Source organism: Marmota marmota, unplaced genomic scaffold (assembly GCF_001458135.2).
Source record: "Marmota marmota marmota unplaced genomic scaffold, marMar, whole genome shotgun sequence".
NCBI lineage: Eukaryota > Metazoa > Chordata > Mammalia > Rodentia > Sciuridae > Marmota > Marmota marmota.
Window position 1 is genome coordinate 55,315,148 of NW_026000174.1, and position 17,522 is coordinate 55,332,669.

The following is a 17,522-nucleotide window of genomic DNA, read 5'->3' on the forward strand; positions in this document are numbered from 1 at the left end:
CATAAACACACACACACACACACACACACACACACACACACATATATATAAAGGGTTGGGGTTATAGCTCAGTGACAGAGTGCTTGCCTAGCATTTGTGAGGCCCTGGGTTTAATCCACAGTACTAACAAATAAAACACAAAGCCACGAACTCAGATCAGTTGCCATTTACTTATATTAGAAGACCATTCCCTCAAATGGTCAACTCACTATTCACATTTGCCTACATAGGCAACAAAGAAGAAAAACTAAAGTATCACCCATATAATTTGGGACAACTATTTATTATTTTCATTTGAAATACCAATAATTAAAAATAAAAAAAAATGTTTTTGCTGTGTAGTTCCCCACTTTAGTATAACTTTGTAGGAATAATCATAAATGCTTGCAACCACTGCACTTTCAAATGAGTGGTGCTTAACCTGGAGTTCACTGGATAGTAGGAAACCCTTGACTTGGCTTCTGTTTGGTTGACACATTTTCAAATGAATCAAGATATTCTGGCATAGCTCCGACCCTTCTAAAACAAACAGATTAAATGTCAATTTTTGACAAGTGTCTGCACACTCAGTCATGCTGGATGATAGAACTGTGTAGGGGGTGGTGAGGGGGAACATTTGTCACAATTCCTTCTGGAAAGTCTCCTCCCTGTCTTCTACATTAGCTAAAATGAGTAAGCATCAGCTCCTGACGGATACGGTCAGCCTCTAAGTCCAGAGACTCCATGTGCTCATACTCTTCCTCAGGGGGCTGTTCCATGGGTCTCGTCATTGGAGAGGACCAAATATCCATTCCATGCTCCAAAGAGATGTTGTGGAGGACGCAACAAGCCAAGATGATGTGGCTGGACTTCTCTGGTGAGTACTGCAGTGCCCCCTTGGATCCATCCAGGCAGCGGAAACGGGAGCAGAGGGTTCGAAAAGTCTTCTCAATCACACTGTGAGTTGCAGAATGGGCCATGTTATACCGATTTTCAGCTGGAGTTTCAGGAATGGAAAGTGGGGTCATAAGCCAAGTGCGGAGAAAGAAGGAACTGTCACCTGTGTGGAAGGCCCAAAGAAATCATAAGTGATTATAAGGGTATTACAAGTAAGAAGTAAAATTCTGGAAGATATTGAGGATGGACAAGAAAATATAATGAACCAGGTACAGTGGTGCACTGCTGTAATCCCAGCTACTCAGGAGGCTAAGGCAGGAGGATGACAAGTTCAAGACCAGACTGGGAAACATAGCAAGACTGTCCAAAAAAAAAAAAAGTCTGGGAATGTCGCTTAGTGTTTGAGAGCACCTGGGTTCAATCCCCATTCACAATCTCTCTCTCTCTCTCTCTCTCTCTCTCACACACACACACACACACACACACACACACACACACACACACAGCCTTTGGAACCAAGCACACCAGAAACAACGAGAGAAAAATGTTGTGGTAAAAAGAAAGCTTGCCAAAGTCACGAGCTTAAGACACGAGTCTTGGCTGGGAATATCCTTGGTTAAAACCAACAGAAAAAAAAAAAAAAAAAAAGCTGAGAGCTAACAAAAGCCAAATCTGAAAAAAATACAGGAAAAAGGTGGAGGAACTGAAGGAAATAAAATTCCAGGGTTTTTGTAGTTTTTGAGGGCTGGGGATTAAACCCAGGGCCTTGTGCAAATCAAGCATTCTACCTTTGAGTTACACCCCAAACCCATGGATTTTTCTTTTTTTAAATATTTATTTCTTACTTATAGGTGGACACAATATCTTTACTTTTTATTTTATGTGGTGCTGAGGATGAACCCAGTGCCTCACATGTTAGGCGAGCGCTCTACCACTGAGCCACAACCCTAACCCACCCATGGATTTTTCAAATTCAGAGATATTGTTTCTTAATAAAAGACTAAATATCCTTCTATCAAATAGCATCAGTCCCAGTGGTGCATGCCTGTAATCTCAGCAACTCAGGAGGCTGCAGCAGGAGGAGCACATGTTTGAGGTCAGCCTCAGCAATTTAGCGAGACCCTAAACAACTTAGCATGACCCTGTCTCAAAACAAACCAAATAATTTTTAAATTAAAAAAGGACTGAGGATGTAACTCAGTGATTAAGTGCCCCTGGGTTCAATCTCCAGTAACAACAATAACAATAACAACAAAAGGGTTGGGGATATAGCTCAGTGATAGAGAGCCCCAGAGTTCAATGCCCAATACCATAAAAAACAATCAAAAGCATGCCAATCTTCAAAATCTCTAAAGAGCAAGAAAAATACAAAACAGAAAAAAAGAGTATTTCCAGCATGCTGGCATGTGCCCATAATCCCAGCTACAAGGAAGTCAAGAAAGGAGGATCCCAAGTTTGATGCAGCAACTACGGATACCCTGTCTCAAAATAAAAAGTACTGGGAATGTAGCTCTGTGATAAAACAACTTTGGATTTAATCCCCAGTACTGAATAAAGGGGGGAGAAGGGTGGGAGAGGGAGGGAGGGGAAAAGAAAAGAAAGAAAAAGAGAATTCTACCAGAAGATCCCAAAACAATTGGGATTACTTTATCACTAAGCTTTCAGATCTGAAAATTCCTGAAAAATAGGAATTTCAAAGTATTCCATGGCACAACAATAATTCATCCTTCTAGAGCTGAGGAGGATAAAAGTCCCAGTATGTGTGGTAGTGATCAGAACTCAGGTGTTCTGCCTTCCTAGCTATTGCAATAGAACTGGAACATGGTTTTGTCACAGAGGAACTGGAAGAATTTTACATTAATAGGGAGAACATAAATATAATGATGTATAAATAGTGAGGAGGAAATGTAATCAGAAGTCAATTAAAATAACACACATAAGGGCTGAGGCTGTAGTTCAGTGGCAGAGCGCTTGCCTTGCACATGTGAGGCACTGGGTTAGATCCTCAGCACCACATTAAAATAAACAAATAAAATAAAGACATGCTGTGCATCTACAACTACAAAAAAAAAATGCTAAAATAACACACACAAGGCATTCCCCTTAAGTGACTTCCTTATCAAATGATCCTGGGAAGTGCTAACAAAAACAAACAAAACTGGGGTGCAATGTCCTAACAGCATAATGATTCTATAATGTTTAATTGTCCTGACTCACTGTGTCTGGCAGATGAAGTGTCTCACACAGAGCCACATCCTGTTAGAAATCTGAGACAGACAATAGGCCCTGGAGTACCAACTTGCACAATCACTGTGCTTCTGACCCACCATCAATTACAGTAAATAATATGGATTGTTTAGTGCTGGGTACTGTTCCAAAAATAGAGGACTAGTTTCTTTTAGGAACTAATATTTCTAACTGGATTAACTGCAAATAACTAGAAAGCCACACAAAATTTTAAAATTTTATACTTAATTGACTTTTTTTCCTTCTTAGTATGACCTATTCTTTCAATTGACCTCATCCCTATTAAAACACCAAATTTAAGAAACTGATATTGTTGTGTTGAGTGTGGTGGCACACACCTATAAAGAAATCACAGTAACTGCAGAGGCTGAGGTGAGAGGAACACAAGTTCCAGGTCAGCCTCCACAATTTATGGAGATCTTGTCTCAAAACAAACAATAAAAAGGACTGGGCATAGAGCTCAGTGGTAGAGTGCCCCTGGGTTCAATCCCCAGTACCACAAATGTTGTTGTTTCCCTCCCTGCTTCCTTCCTCTTTCCACCTCTCCTTCCCTATCTCCCCTCCCCTGCTTTCTGTGTGGTTCTAGGTATTGAACCCAGGGCTACTCTACTACTGAGCTACATCCTCGGCCCTTTTCAGTTTTTATTTTGAAACAGGGTCTTGCTAAATTGCCCAGGCTGGCCTTGAATTTGTCATCCTCCTGCTTCAGCCTCCCAAGTAGCTGGGATTACAGGTATGTGTCAGGTTGTGCTTTTTAAATATTATTTCTTATTATCCAATCCCAACTCTACCAGGTTCGACATTAAATTCATTTTACAAACAAGAAGATCAAAATATATGTCATCCATCCTTTGATATCTCAGGCAAGGGGAAGAGCTTAGTCACTAAATGCTAATTTCAGATTCAGAATCACTAAAATAATGGTAAATGCCATAAAAGGAACTAAGATAAACATCTATGATGAATGCCTAAAAGCAGAGATGTTAAATAATATTTGTTATGATTTCTCTAAGAAATAGTATGGTCCTCAAATGGAGGGAGATATATAGGCCACCCAATTAATTTCCTAAAATGTTCCACCATCATCAACTGGTTATACTGTGAACATCACTGTAAAACAAACACTTAAGAGGGGATTAGGATCAAAATTGTTAAACAGATTATAATTGCTTATATGATCAGTCATCCACAAGACATTCTGGCAGATTTTACCCAAAGCTGCTTAACAGGACTAGGCCAAGAACTGACAAAATAAGAACTCAGGCTGAATCATTTCCAGGAGTGGGTATATTTAGAGGAGGAGAATTTAGGTAATGCACCCAGAAGGGATAGATGAGAATGAGGACAGGAAGGGATACACTCTTAAGTGAATATATGCTAAAGAAACAAAGGGAAATAAAATCTTGTTCTAAGTTTGATATATCTAGAATATTTCACAAATCTGATGGTGTGAAGATACAATCAGCTTTCTAATGTTTGTTACTCTCATTAAAATACCTCTTTTGAGCAGCTTGTCATTCCTCATACTCTTATGAACCTTGTTTATTCCACTGTCCTCACATCCTCTAGAGACCACTATCTTCCAATCATAAAAATCATTCAACACACTTGTTAAAAATGGATGTCTATGATGTATCCTTGAAAATTCTCATTCCTGAGTTTTGTTTTTTGTGGTTCTGGAAATTGAATTCAGGGGTGCTCTATTACTGAGCCACATCCCCAACTGTCTTCATTTTTTACTTTGAGACAGGGTCTTGCTAAATTGCTGAGGCTGGCATTGAACCTGTAATCCTCTTGCCTCAGCCTCCAGATGCTTTACAGATGTAAGCCAAGGTACCTGGCTTTTTTTTTTTTTCCCCCAGCATGGGAATTGAACCCAGGTTCTCCCACTAGAGTAGGCAAGTGCTCTACCACTGAGCTATATATGTATTCCCAGCCATACAATTTATTTACTTATTTTAGTAATGAGGATTGAACCCAGGCATGACACTTTACCACTGAGCTGTATTCTCCAGTCCTTTTTTTTTTTTTTTTGAGAAAGGGTTTCTTTAAATTACTGAGGGTCTCACTAAGTTGCTGAGGCTAGCCCCTCAAACTTGCCTCTGCCTCTCAAGTCAGCGGGATCAAAGGTGAACACCACTTCTCTGAATTATATGAGTCTTTTTATCTTGAAAATCTGTGAAACATTATACAAATCAGGGGTTCTCAAACTAGTTTTCCTGTTTAGAGCTCATGGAGACTTTCTAAGGGTATTTCTAAGGTAGTCAGTTTCCACTTTTTCAAATTCCATGGGTATATTTTCTTTTTTTTTATTTTTTTTTTCCATGGGTATATTTTCCTAGGTTTCTTCCTGCTTAGCATGTGGCCTGGGACCAAATTGCAACCTTAAATGTTGCAATATCCATCTCTCCCACCTCTACCCTAAACTAAAAACTAAAAACTAAGCTGTCAGGCTCAAGGATTTGGGATTTCTGTTTTGTTTGGTATTGGGGTTTTGGGGATCACACCCAGGGGTGCTTTACCACTGAGCTGTTACATCCCTAGCCCTTTTTAGTTTTTGAGATAGGGTCTCACTAAGTTGCTTCAGGCCTCAGTAAATTGCTGAGGTTGGACTTGAACTTGCAATCCTCTTGCTTTAGCCTCCAGAGCTGCTGGGATTACAAGCTTATGGCACTCAGCCTGGCTTATTTTTTATTGGGACACAGGGTCTCCCTAAAATTTCCCAGACTGGCTTTGAATTTACAAATCTTCTGCCTCAGCCTCCTGAGTATCTAGGATTACAGGTGCATGCTGTCATGCCTAGTGGGCAGTGCAAAGTTTTATATACAATATATATATATATATATATATATATATATATATATATATATATATATATATATATAATTTAGTTTTGCATACTTATGAACATGAATATCTAAAATAAATCCNAGGAGGAGGAGGAGGAGAAGGAGGAGGAGGAGGAGGAGGAGGAGGAGAATGAGAATAAAAATTAAAGCTCAGAGCATTTTCACCTGAGATCTTAAAAAAATTTCAAAGGACTCAGATTCAGGACTGTAGACTCTATTGTAGAATACTTCATTCTACTCTACTACATAATTTTTCTATGACAAAGATTTATACCTTCAGACTTACCAAGAAGCCAGCTCTCTTTGTGCATCCCAGCTTCAAATTGACTGCTTAGAGAAGACTGCTGCAGCACAGCAAAGTCCTGTAGGCTACCTGGCCAGTTTGTCTCCACAGTCATTAGTGCTCCTCTGATGTCACACACCATCAGGCAGTTTAAAGAATGCAGACCCTTGCGGTTCACATAGGAGAGGTCTTCAGCATTTGGTGCCTTGATTGCCACATGGATACAGTCAACCACGCCTATCACCCCTGGCATCCCTGCCAACCCATAGAATTCATCTTTCAGAGCCTGTGTGGATGCTTCGTCAGTTGGAAAGTGAATGAACTGTGAGGCCCTTTCCACAAGTGCTTCTGTGACATTGGCAACACAACGACTCATAGAGGCCTGACTAATTCCAATAGCATCTCCCATTCGAGTCTGGAAGGAACCTGAGGTATAAAAGCCCAATGCTGCGAGGATTTGTGTCTCTGGGCTAATAGCCCTGGATCTTTGTGTAGGTCTAGAAAGACTCGCCCCCAAGAGCTCCACCAAATAATAAATGAATTGACGAGGAAACCCATACACAGACATCAAGTAGTCATCAGTTACATCGTCCAGTTTAAAACGGTCCAATGTCCGGTGACCTCGGCCATATAGCAAGAGATCACAATCAAGAACAGTTATGGGTATAGCCATACCAAATGTGAATGTTGTCTCTCCTTCTATCTGCTACTTTTTATGAACTCTTCCCAATGAGGATGTTGGTACAGGAAGGTATTTAAGGAAGTGTCAGAATTCAACAGCTAACCACCAGTTAAATGGTTCTGGCATTTATAATCTTCTGTCTGTAAAGGTTAAAAGAAAAAAAATTAGAAACCTACCAAAGACATTAAAGTGGCTCAAACGCTACAACAGCACATTTTGAGACCATCCATTTTTGTTGAGGCAAAAGGGGTTGTATCTACAAGTTCATGGCTGCACAACAAACTTGGTCTGGTTTGAAGGATAATGGGAGTTAAGTTCGATGGTTCATTTAACACCTGGCATTTCAACTGAGAACAGCAAAAGATTAGTGGGGGTGATGGCACAATTATGGCAAGATAAAAGAAGGATGCTCCTATCTATACAAGCCACAAAACAGATGAGAAGTCATAACGACCTTGGTTAAGAATTAGTCATAGGTTTGTTATCCAGAGTCCCATGGGTCTACACGATAAATACCAGACAGATATCGGGGTGTCAAACCAGTTTCACGAGGGTGCGGAAGGGCGCGGGAGGAGAGAGGGGGAAAAAAAAGTTTAGCAATGCACTACCCAGTCTGGGGGACGCGCACTGCTATAAAATTAGGCTGTGCTCTCACCAAAAGAAATCCAAACGGAAAGGCTAAAGGCTGGGAAGGAAGTCCAGTCGGTTTGAAAGGAAGGCGCCAAGGGAGAGGCGGAGAGAGCCAGGTTAGGAGGCGACTCCGCCACTTTTACAAAGGCGCGTTAACAAGGGGTACCGAGTCCCGGCGCCGTGGCTCACGTCTGTCATCCTAGCGGCTCGGGAGGCTGAGACAGGAGGATCTCTAGTTCAAAACCAACTTCTGCAAGGCTAGGCGCTAAGCAACTCAGTGAGACCCTGTCTCTAAATAAAATACAAAGTAGGACTGGGGATGTGGCTCAGTGGTCCAGTGCCCCGGAGTTCAAAACCCACTACCAAAAAAAAAAAAAAAGGCAGGGGGATACCGAAGTCTGATGGCGACCGCCAAAACGTCCCAAGGCTAGTCACCCACCTCGCTGTGGCTGCCAGGTTACCAGGCGGATACTCCACCCACCCAGAGCAGGCCGGCCCTCCTCCGGAACCAGCGGCCGCACACAGGCTGCCACGGGGCGCAACGGGGGCACCACCCCCTTGGCGTCAGCGCCCGCCCCACGCCGCGTCCTCACTGCCGCTGCCGCCGCGGCCTACGCTTCGTCTCCGCACATTCCACACGGCTCTCCAACGGTCTCGATGTTTCAAAAACACCTCTCATTCGGTATTTTTTTGCTCCTGAGGGGCATGAAAAATTTTCCTAGGAAGACTTCTATAGAGAAGATATACTTTTTTGTGGAGATTTTGGGTATCCAAAGGACTAAGTGTGCTTTTTTTGGTGTAGCGAAAGTGCGGACGAGGTTGGATAGGTGGATTTCCGCTAACTCTCTCCCTCCCCACCGCCAGCACTGAAGCGGATGAAAACAAACACTAACGATGGCGGCGCTGGGGAGCGACCGGCTGCTGGGTTAAGGCAGGAGTGATCGTTTGACCGGTAAGGGGAGTCCTGAAAAGGACCAGTCGAAGTTATTGAGACAACTTGCTCAGTGCTGCGAGCGAAACGCCTGGGGGGCTGCGATCCCGGAGCTTCCTCAGGCACGAGGTATCTGCGACCTGGGCTGTCACTGCGACCTGGGCTGTCACTGCAGCCCCGGAGCGCGGAACACTCAGCCAGGTGGCGCGGCTGGCGGGTCCCAGGCCCCGGCCTCCGGAATGAGAACTCCGAGCCGCTCTCTGTGCCGCAGCTTTCCAGGTACTAACTTTGGGGGAGGGTACCCCCAGATCTCTCAGCGCCCCCGGGTGGGAGGCTATGGATCTGCGGCCCGTCGGCCACCTTGTGGAAGCCGAAGCCTATTAGCTGAGGTTGCGTCCCTTGAGCCCCTAAGTTCTGTTGGGAAAATTGAGTTGGTGTAGGCCTCGTTGGTTTGAGAGGGGGGCGGTGCTGGGGATTGAACTCAGAGGCACTTAACTACTGAGCCACATCCCCAGACCTTTTTGTATTTTATTTAGAGACAGGTTTTCGCTAAGTTGTTAGAGCCTCGCAAAGTTGCTTGAGGCTTTGAACTCTAGATCCTCCTACCTCAGCCTCCCGTGCTTCTGGGATTACAGGCGTGCGCCCCCGCGCCCAGCCCCATTGGCTTTTAATTGTTCCCAGTCTTTACGGAGACCCGCAGAGCTTCCTTCTGTACTTTCTCAACTCTTTGGGTTAGGTCGTTAGGCTTTTTGTTGTAATTTTTGGGGCCATTAACTCCGGGGTTGGGTACCAATATGAATGAGGTAGGTTTTCATCCAGTCAAGATTTGTTGATATGTACCCCACGTGTAGGTGAGGGTGACTGTTGACTAGTGAAAAAAGGGACCCAAGGTTCACGACTATCTTACTGGCAGTGGAACGGCCTCTGGAAGCCTGCGATCCATTCACATTAATTAAATCTCTGGGTAAGTGGTTAAGTACCTTCTTTGGTTCATCACTAATACATAACGGTTTTCACTTACCCAGTCAATTATCTTCCAGTTGGTATTTCATCCTCCGCTGGCCATCCCATACCTAAAAGAAAAAAAGAAAAGAAAAAAAGAAAAATCAAAAGTAAAGCATTTGAAAGTACCCTGGTACTGGTACTGCAAATCCAGCCCCCTTTTCTTTTTTGAGACAGAGTCACTAAATTGTCTAGGCTGGCCTCGAACTGCCTCAGCCTCCAGCATTGCTGGGAATACAGATGGACCATACTGCACCCAGCCTAAAAGTACCTGTTATCTCATTTCATTTACTTTATAACTCTTCTATCATGGAAGAATGTTTTGAATACCGTCACTAGGAGATGTACATAATAAGAAAAAACAGATCTTTTTTTCCCCCCTTTGGTGTTGGGGATTGGACACAGGGGTGCATTACTACTGAGTTATATCTGGAGCCCTTTTTGTTTTTTATTTTTAGACAGGGACTTTTTAGGTTTCTGAGGCTGGGCATCCTTCTGCCTTAGCCTTCCAAGTCATTGGGATGATAGACCTGCACCACTGCACCCAGAATACAACAGACCCTTTCTTTAAACTCTATCAACTTTGAAGTTTTTTTTTGTGTGTGTGTTTTATGAGTATTAGCCCTTGTGTGGATACTGTATTCTTATCATTGGATATTATAACTCTAAATTATAAGGTTTGTTTTCAACTTTCTATTTTATGGCTCAAGAGAAGTATTATCAGTGTTTATTTATTTATTTTTATTTTTTTATAGTTCTGGATGTTGATCCCAGGCCTTGTGTATGTTGAGTGTTGAGAAAGGGCTTTACCAATGAGCTACGTCGTAGTCATTTTTACTTTTATTTTGAGACAGGGTCTTGCTAAATTGCTCGGTTTAGCCAGTAACTTTCCATCCCCCTGCATTAGCCTCTCTAGTAGGTGGGATTATAGGCTTGTACCACTTTGCCCAGCTAAGAATTTTTTTTTTTCTCTTTACCACTGAGATTCACTCCAGCCCTTTTATTTTTTTAAATTTTGAGATAGGGTCTCACTAAGTTGCTTAGGGCCTCACTAAGTTACTGAGCTTGGCCTTGAACTTGCAATCAATCCTCCTCTCAGCCTCCTGAGTTGCTGGGATTACAGGTGTTCACCTCTGTGACTGGCTTCCCCCAACGCTTTTTATATTTTACTGTTTATTTACTTTCTTTTTTTTTTTTTTTTTGGCACCAGGGATTAAACCTAGGGGCACTCAACCACTGAGCACATCCCCAGCCATTTTATGTTTTATATTGAGACCAGGAACTCACTAAGTTGCTTAGGACCTCACTAAGTTGTTGAAGCTGGCTTTGAATTTTCAACCCTCCTGCTTGAGCCTCCTGAGTCCTGGGATTACAGGCGTGTGCTACCAAGATAGGCTTAAAATTATTTAAAAATAATTAGCTGTTTTAAACTTTCTCTGAAGGCCAGTGTAGATTGTACAGGTAGTTTGTTTTATCCTAATGGTGTCCCTCATATGCCCTTGGTTACAAGAGAAGGGATAAGAATGTAAATCACCACTACTTAGAATAACAACTCAATTGTACTGTTGATTATTTGTTATCTCCTTAGTGAAAATAAAGTGAATAAAGTGAATCAAGAATTATTGGAAGTGATAATTTAGTGCCACTATGTTGTAAAATACTACTTTCCTTTTTTGTTTATATACATGTGAAAGAAATAGAGTTAAAAATCATTTTTTGTTTTTAGTAATCTTATCATGTTCCCATCTCCTTTATCCTAATTTCCTTTGTATTGCAACAGTTACTAGGTCATTTGGAGATAATTCTAGATGCTTACTTAGATTAGATACCCTCATTGAAATAGAGGCTTAAAGTTTTTTGTTTTTTGTTTTTGGTACTGGGTATTTAACCCTGGAGCCCTTAAACATTGAGCTACATGCCCAACACTTTTAATGTTTATGTTGAGGTAGTATCTCACTAAATTGCTTAAGGCTTGACTGAGTTACTGAGGCTCAGTAACTTGACTGAGTTACTGAGGCTGCTTCCCCTTTCACTGGGATTACCTGTGTGCACCACCCTGCCTGGCTTAAGGATGTTTTCACTACTAATTTATGTGTCTTGGAATTTTAAAAAAAACAGAGGTTGACCTTATTATTTGGATTGTTTTTTAAATTACTTCTAGTTAATTAAGCATAGACTTTATTCCCTCTTTCAATTTATTTTGGATTTATTTTGCTTTCTTTCTGGTTTCCAGAGATTAATATTTGAGTATTAATTATAAAGGTATTTATATAAATTTACCTCTGAATTCTCATTTTATTGTATCATTTGTTTTGATGCCAAATATTCTGCATTTTGTTAATTTCTAGATAATTTGTAATATTGGTTTTTATTTCAGTGCTTATTATTGAAAGGTTCTTAATTTACACATGGTTAACTTTTCATTGTTTATTTCTAGTTATTTGGATATAGGCAATATTACGTTAGAATTTTTCCTTTTTATTTATTTTGGTTTTATGGCAGTGTGGGATTGAACCCAGGACAGGATATCCAGCACGCTAAGCAAATGCTCTGTCATTGAGATATTCCCCAGCCAGTATTGGAAATTTTCCTGTAGCCAAGTGCACAATCAATCTATTCACTTTTATTTAATTATTATTATTATTATTATTTTTTATTTTTTGCAATACTGGGGATTAAACCCAGAGGTGCTTTACCACTAATCTACATCCCTGGCCCTTTTTATTTTGACACAGGGTCTTGCTAAATTACCCAGGCTGACCTTGAATTTGCCATCTTCTAGCTCTAGTCTTTGGAATTATAGGCCTGTACCACCTTGCCTGGAGCATGAGCTGTTTATGTAATATTCCTTGGACCTGAGATAAGAATGTGAAAGGTAATGGGATGCAGTTCCTCACACATTTAATCCCAGTGGTTGGGGAGGCTGAGACAGAATTGCAAGTTCAGGGCCAACCAACAATTTTGGGAGGCCTTAAGCCACAGACTGAGACCTGTCTCAAAATAAAAACATAAAAAAAGGCTTGGGATAAGAGCTGGGGTTGTGGCTCAGTGGTAGAGCATTTGCCTAGCATGTGTAAGGCACTGGGTTCGATTCTCAGCATCGGATATAAACAAATGAACAAAATAAAGACCCATCAATGTCTAAAAAATATATTAAAAAAAAGACTTGGGATATAGCCCAGTGGTCAAGTGCCCCTGATTCAATCTTCAGTACTAAAAACAAAAAAAGAAAATCCCTAGCTGCTGGGATTACAGGTATATGCCACCATGCCCTGCGATTTTTTATTTTTGAGACAGGGTCTTGCTAAATTGCTTAGGGGCTTGCTAAATTATGCTTAAAGCCTTGATAAATTGCTGAGGCTGGCCTCAACCTTGGGATCCTCCTGCCTTAACCTATTAAATCAGTGGGATTATAGGCATATACACTGTGCTCGGCTCCAGCCATTTTATATTTTTTGAGAAAGGGAATCAATAAATCATTTTTAGTTTGTCTCCGTGAATACCTTTTTTTAAAATTGACTTTTAATTTTTAATTATTTTTTTTTCATGGTGCCTGGGATTGAACTCAAGGTTTTGTGCATGGAAGGCAAGTACTCTACCAACTGAGTTATATTCCCAGTCCTCTATGAATACCTTTTGTTTGTTTGTTTGTTTGTTTTTCTTTGCTGAGTGTTAAAACCCAGGGTCTTAAGCATGCCAGGCAAGTGTTCCATTCTGATCCGAATCCCCAGCTGTGCCTAGTTTGTTTTAAATATGTGCCCAACATTTTATATGAAAAAATTGTACCAAGAATTTGTGAGCTAGGATGACCTTATCCCACATTTTAATTTTTTTATTTTTGGGGGTACCAGGAATTGAACCCAGGGGTACTGACCACTGAGCCACATCCACAGCCCTATTTTGTATTTTATTTAGAGACAGGGTCTCACTAAGTTGCTTAGTGCCTCACTTTTGCTGAGGGTGGCATTGAACTTGCAATCCTCCTGCTTCAGCCTCCCGAGCCACTGGGATAACAGGCCTGGGCCACCATGCCTGGCTCCTTATCCCATATTATTAAAACTGAATCGTAAGTGCTGGGTTTTCACCTACATATTTTTTGTTGCCCAACCTGCTAGTGAACTTCTGGGCCCAAGCAATACTCCTATCTCAGCCTCCCAAGTAACTGACTAAAAGTGTGTTTTACCTTACCATGTTTCACTTACATTTTTAACCAATCAACTACAGATTTCCCTCAGTTCCTTCTTTGGGTTCAGTAATTTGTGGAAATTCTCACAGAATTCATCAAAAACGGTTTTTTGTTTTTTTTTTTTATAAGTATTGAAGATTGAACCCAGGGGTACTTTGCCCAGCACAGTGGCCCATGTCTATAATCCCAGGGACTCAGGAGGCTGAGTGAGACAAGATTGCCAAATTCAAGGCCAACCTCAAAAATTTAGCAAGACCCTTTGTCAAAATGAAAAGGGCTGGGGATATAGCTCAGTGGTAAAGTGCCCCTGGGTTCAATCCACAGTACCAAAGCTACAAAAAGCAAAACAAACAAACAAACAAAAACTAGAGTACTCTACAATTGAGCTACATCCCAACCCTTTTTTTGTTTTTATCATTTTGTTTGGGTACTGGGGATTGAACCCAGGGTCACTTTACCACTGAGCTACATCCCGAACCCTTTTTATGTTTTTATTTTGAGACAGGGTCTTACTAAGTTGCTGAGGGTCTGGCAGAATTGCTGGGGCTGGCAATGAATTTGAGCTCCTCCTGCTTTAGCCTACCCAGTCCTAGTCCTTGGGATTAGGTATGCATGACCATGCCCAGCTACCGAGCCCTTTTTTAAAAAATAAATATTTTTTTAGTTGTAGATGGACACAATACCTTTATTTATTTTGGTACTGGGGATTCAACTCAGGGGTACTCAATCACTGAGCAAGATCCCCAGCCCTATTTTATATTTCATTTAGAGACAGGGTCTTAACTGACTTGCTTAGCGCCTCGCCATTGCCGAGGCTGACTTTGAACTTACGATCCTCCTGTGTCAGCCTCCTGAGCTGCTGGGATTACAGGTGTGTGCTACTGCGCCCGGCTATTTATTTATTTTTTATGTGGTGCTGAGGATCTAGCCCAGTGCCTCACATATGCCAGACAAGCGCTATACTACTGAGTCACAACCCCAGCCCCTACCCAGCTCCCTTTTTAATTTTTTTTTACATTTGATAATAATAGAAAAAAGGAAAATTGTTTTTAAATGTTACTTTTTTTCCTCTTTTCTTGCCCCTGTGGTACTGAGAATAAAACCCAGGGCCTCATACATGTTATGCAGGCACTCTACTAGCCCTTGAAATTTTATTTTTGAGATCGTCTCAGTTGTTCAGGTGGCTTTGAATTTGCCATCCTTCTGCCTCAGCCTCGCAGGTCACTGGGATTACAAGCATGTACCTCCATGCTCAGTTGGACGCACTTTTCGCCAGTTTATTGAAAAGGATATTATAAAGGATACAGACGACATACCAGAAGAGATCGACAGGCCAAAGTATGGGGTGGGGCCGTCAGGTGTATGGAGCTTCCATGCCCTCTATGGGTGTGCCACGGTTTGGTGTTAACATTGGTGTTCAGCAACTTGGAAAGCATTACATCTGGTTATTCAAGAGTTTTTATGGAGCTTATCCTCCAGCCACCCTGCTTCCTCCCATGGGCAGGGCTAAACATTACAACCCTGTAATCCACTTAATCTTTTTTGGTGACTAGTCCCATATTGAAGCTTTCTAATGTCCCCACCCTAAATTAACTCATTAACATCAACTCCGGTATTATGGAAGGCCAAAAACTCTTATCACTCAATTTCCAAGTTTTTTGGAGCCCTTTGACAGGAACTGGGGATAAAGACTGAGTCTTATTTTATATCTTCACTCCCATTAAGGTGGCCACTATTAAAAAAAAAAAAAAAAAAAGGAGGGGGGCAGGAGAAAATAGCAGAAATTGGGTGAGGATAGAGAAATTGGAGTCCTTTTTAGTTTTGGTGGGAATGTAAAATGAGGACAGTTGATTTGGAAAATAGTATAGTGGTTTCTCAAAAACTTAAACATAGGATTACTATATGAACGAGCATTTCACTTTTGGGTATATACTCAAAGAGAATTTGTAAACTGGGTGGGGGTGTGTACCGCACCTATAATCTCAGCAACTTGAGGTTGAGGCAGGAGGATCTCAAGTTCAAAGCCAGTCTTAGCAACTTAGCAATACTCTGAAAACTTAGAGAGACCCTGTCTCAAAATAAAAAAATAATAGGGGCTGGAGTTGTGGTTCAGTGGTTAAGCACCCCTGTGTTTAGTTTCTGGCACCAAACAAACAAACAAACAAACAAACAAAAATAACCAGAGAGATGAGAGAAAATTTGTCACAGAAGGATAGGGAACTGAAGCTCCAAACCTCAATTCTTTTGTTGCAGTGAAAGAAAATTTTAAAATCGGACAGCAAAAGTTACGCAAGAAAACTTTATTTTAGGAGAAAGTAAAGTCAAGCAGAGAGCTTTCTCAAGGGAGACAGTAGGTTGTCTCCCAGCAGAGAATGACAAAGGAAATAGTGTCATTTCCAAATACATTGCTGTTTAATGTTTGCCTTGAGAAGTGAAGGTCCATCTACTATACTGTTCGCCAATCAGGTGTTCAACTCATTCACTTTTTCTTGAGGATTGAACCCAGGGATTCTTAACCACTGAGCCACATCCTCAGCTTCCTCCACCCCTTTTTTTTGAAGTATAGTTGGACACAGTACCTTTATTTTATTTAGTTTTATGTGGAGCTGAGGATCAAACCCAGGGCCTCACAAATGCTAGACGAGTACTCTACCGCTGAGCCACAACCCTAGCCCCAATCCTTGGCCCTTTTTTTATATTATGTTTAGAGATGGGGGTCTCACTGAGTTGCTAAGTGCCTCACTAAGTTGCTGAGGCTGGCTTTGAACTTGTGATTCTCCTGCCTCAGCCTCCCAAGCTGCTGGGATTATAGGCATGCGCCATCACACCAGCCAGCTCCTTCACTTTGAACAGTGACATTTTGACCCTAGTTGGTCCTCTCTGGAACTGTCATGCTTTACAACTAAGCCATATCTCCAAACCTTTTTGTTCTTTATTTTGAAACAGGGTCTCACTCAGTTGCTGAGGGTCTCAACAAGTTGCTAAGGCTGTTTTGAACTTGTAATCCTCCTGCCTCAGCCTCCTAAGTTGCTGGGATTACAGGCTTGTGTTACTGGCCAGGCTTTTTTTTCTATTTTAAAGTTTTGAGACAGGTTCTTGCCGTATTGCCCACGCTGGCCTGGAATTTGCCATCCTCTTGCCTTGGCCTCCTGGGATTATAGGCACGCTCCCCACACCTGGCTATTTAATTGTTTTATAAAAGAAAAAAATTCATCTTTCTTGTAAATAAAATATAGCAGTAGCACATCTATCTGGATTGTATATTATGGAATCATAGAATGAAAGAACAGAGAGGGACTGAAAAATAGGAAATTACTTGGAAATGAAGGAAGAAACCTATATATAGTCTGAGATCTCTGCCTCTTTTGTTCTTATTTTATATCTAGATCTTCAAATTCAGCCCACTACTCAATGTAAAATGGTACATCTGCATTGGAAAACAGTTTTGTAGTTCCTCAAAAAGTTAAATGTTGAATTACCATATGATCCAGGAATTTAGCTTCTAGTTATATACCCAAGAGAATTGAAAACATATGTTAACCTAAAAACTGTACACAGATGTTTTTAGCAGTATTATTTATACTAGCCAAAAAGTCGCAATAACTCAGGCCATCAAGTGATGAAAGGAAACACAAATGTGGTATGTGTGTGTATATGCATGTATGGATATGGCAATATGTGTATCCATATCCACATAGTAGAATATTATTCAGCCATAAAAATGAATGGTGTCCTACAACATAGATTGAACCTTTTAAACATATGCTGTGTGAAAAAGCCAGTCATAAAAGGTCACATGTTGGGACTGGGGCTTTGGGTCAATGGTAGAGCGTTTG

At 41.3% G+C, this 17,522-nt stretch overlaps 2 protein-coding genes across 19 annotated transcripts in view; one reads left to right on the top strand and one right to left on the bottom strand.

Annotated features, from left to right (window-relative positions):
* Positions 1-151: 151 nt before the first annotated feature.
* Harbi1 (harbinger transposase derived 1) lies at positions 152-8,159 on the bottom strand. 3 transcript variants are annotated; one of them, XM_015477844.2, is made up of 3 exons: positions 8,007-8,159; positions 6,259-7,077; positions 152-1,039 (listed from the first exon to the last, which is right to left on the bottom strand). In XM_015477844.2, exons 2-3 carry the CDS (start codon positions 6,926-6,928, stop codon positions 660-662), a joined length of 1,050 nt encoding a protein of 349 aa, XP_015333330.1. In that variant the 5' UTR covers positions 6,929-7,077; positions 8,007-8,159; the 3' UTR covers positions 152-659. The 3 variants fall into 3 exon arrangements, with proteins under 3 accessions (XP_015333330.1, XP_015333331.1, XP_015333332.1); XM_015477845.2 differs by having other exon boundaries at positions 7,960-8,082; XM_015477846.2 differs by lacking the exon at positions 8,007-8,159 and adding an exon at positions 7,593-7,902.
* A 238-nt stretch (positions 8,160-8,397) lies between these two features.
* Positions 8,398-17,522, top strand: part of Atg13 (autophagy related 13) — a 49,142-nt gene continuing 40,017 nt past the window's right edge. For 4 of the 16 annotated variants that reach the window (XM_048788709.1, XM_048788713.1, XM_048788715.1 and 1 more), the window contains exon 1: positions 8,415-8,777. The gene's annotated coding sequence lies outside the window, so the exon portion shown is untranslated. Of the gene's footprint in view, positions 8,778-9,349; positions 9,463-12,235; positions 12,361-17,522 lie in introns of all 16 variants that reach the window. The other 12 variants (XM_015477848.2, XM_048788711.1, XM_048788712.1 and 9 more) reach the window with 10 other exon arrangements.

What these genes read in the sequence shown, in the direction of transcription:
- Harbi1 (XM_015477844.2), bottom strand. Translation starts at nt 6,928, where the DNA reads ATGGCTATACCCATAACTGTTCTTGATTGTGATCTCTTGCTATATGGC. An exon ending in CAAAGAGAGCTGGCTTCTTG is followed by an intron (nt 1,040 to 6,258) that starts GTAAGTCTGAAG and finishes CCTTCCACACAG; the next exon opens with GTGACAGTTCCTTCTTTCTC.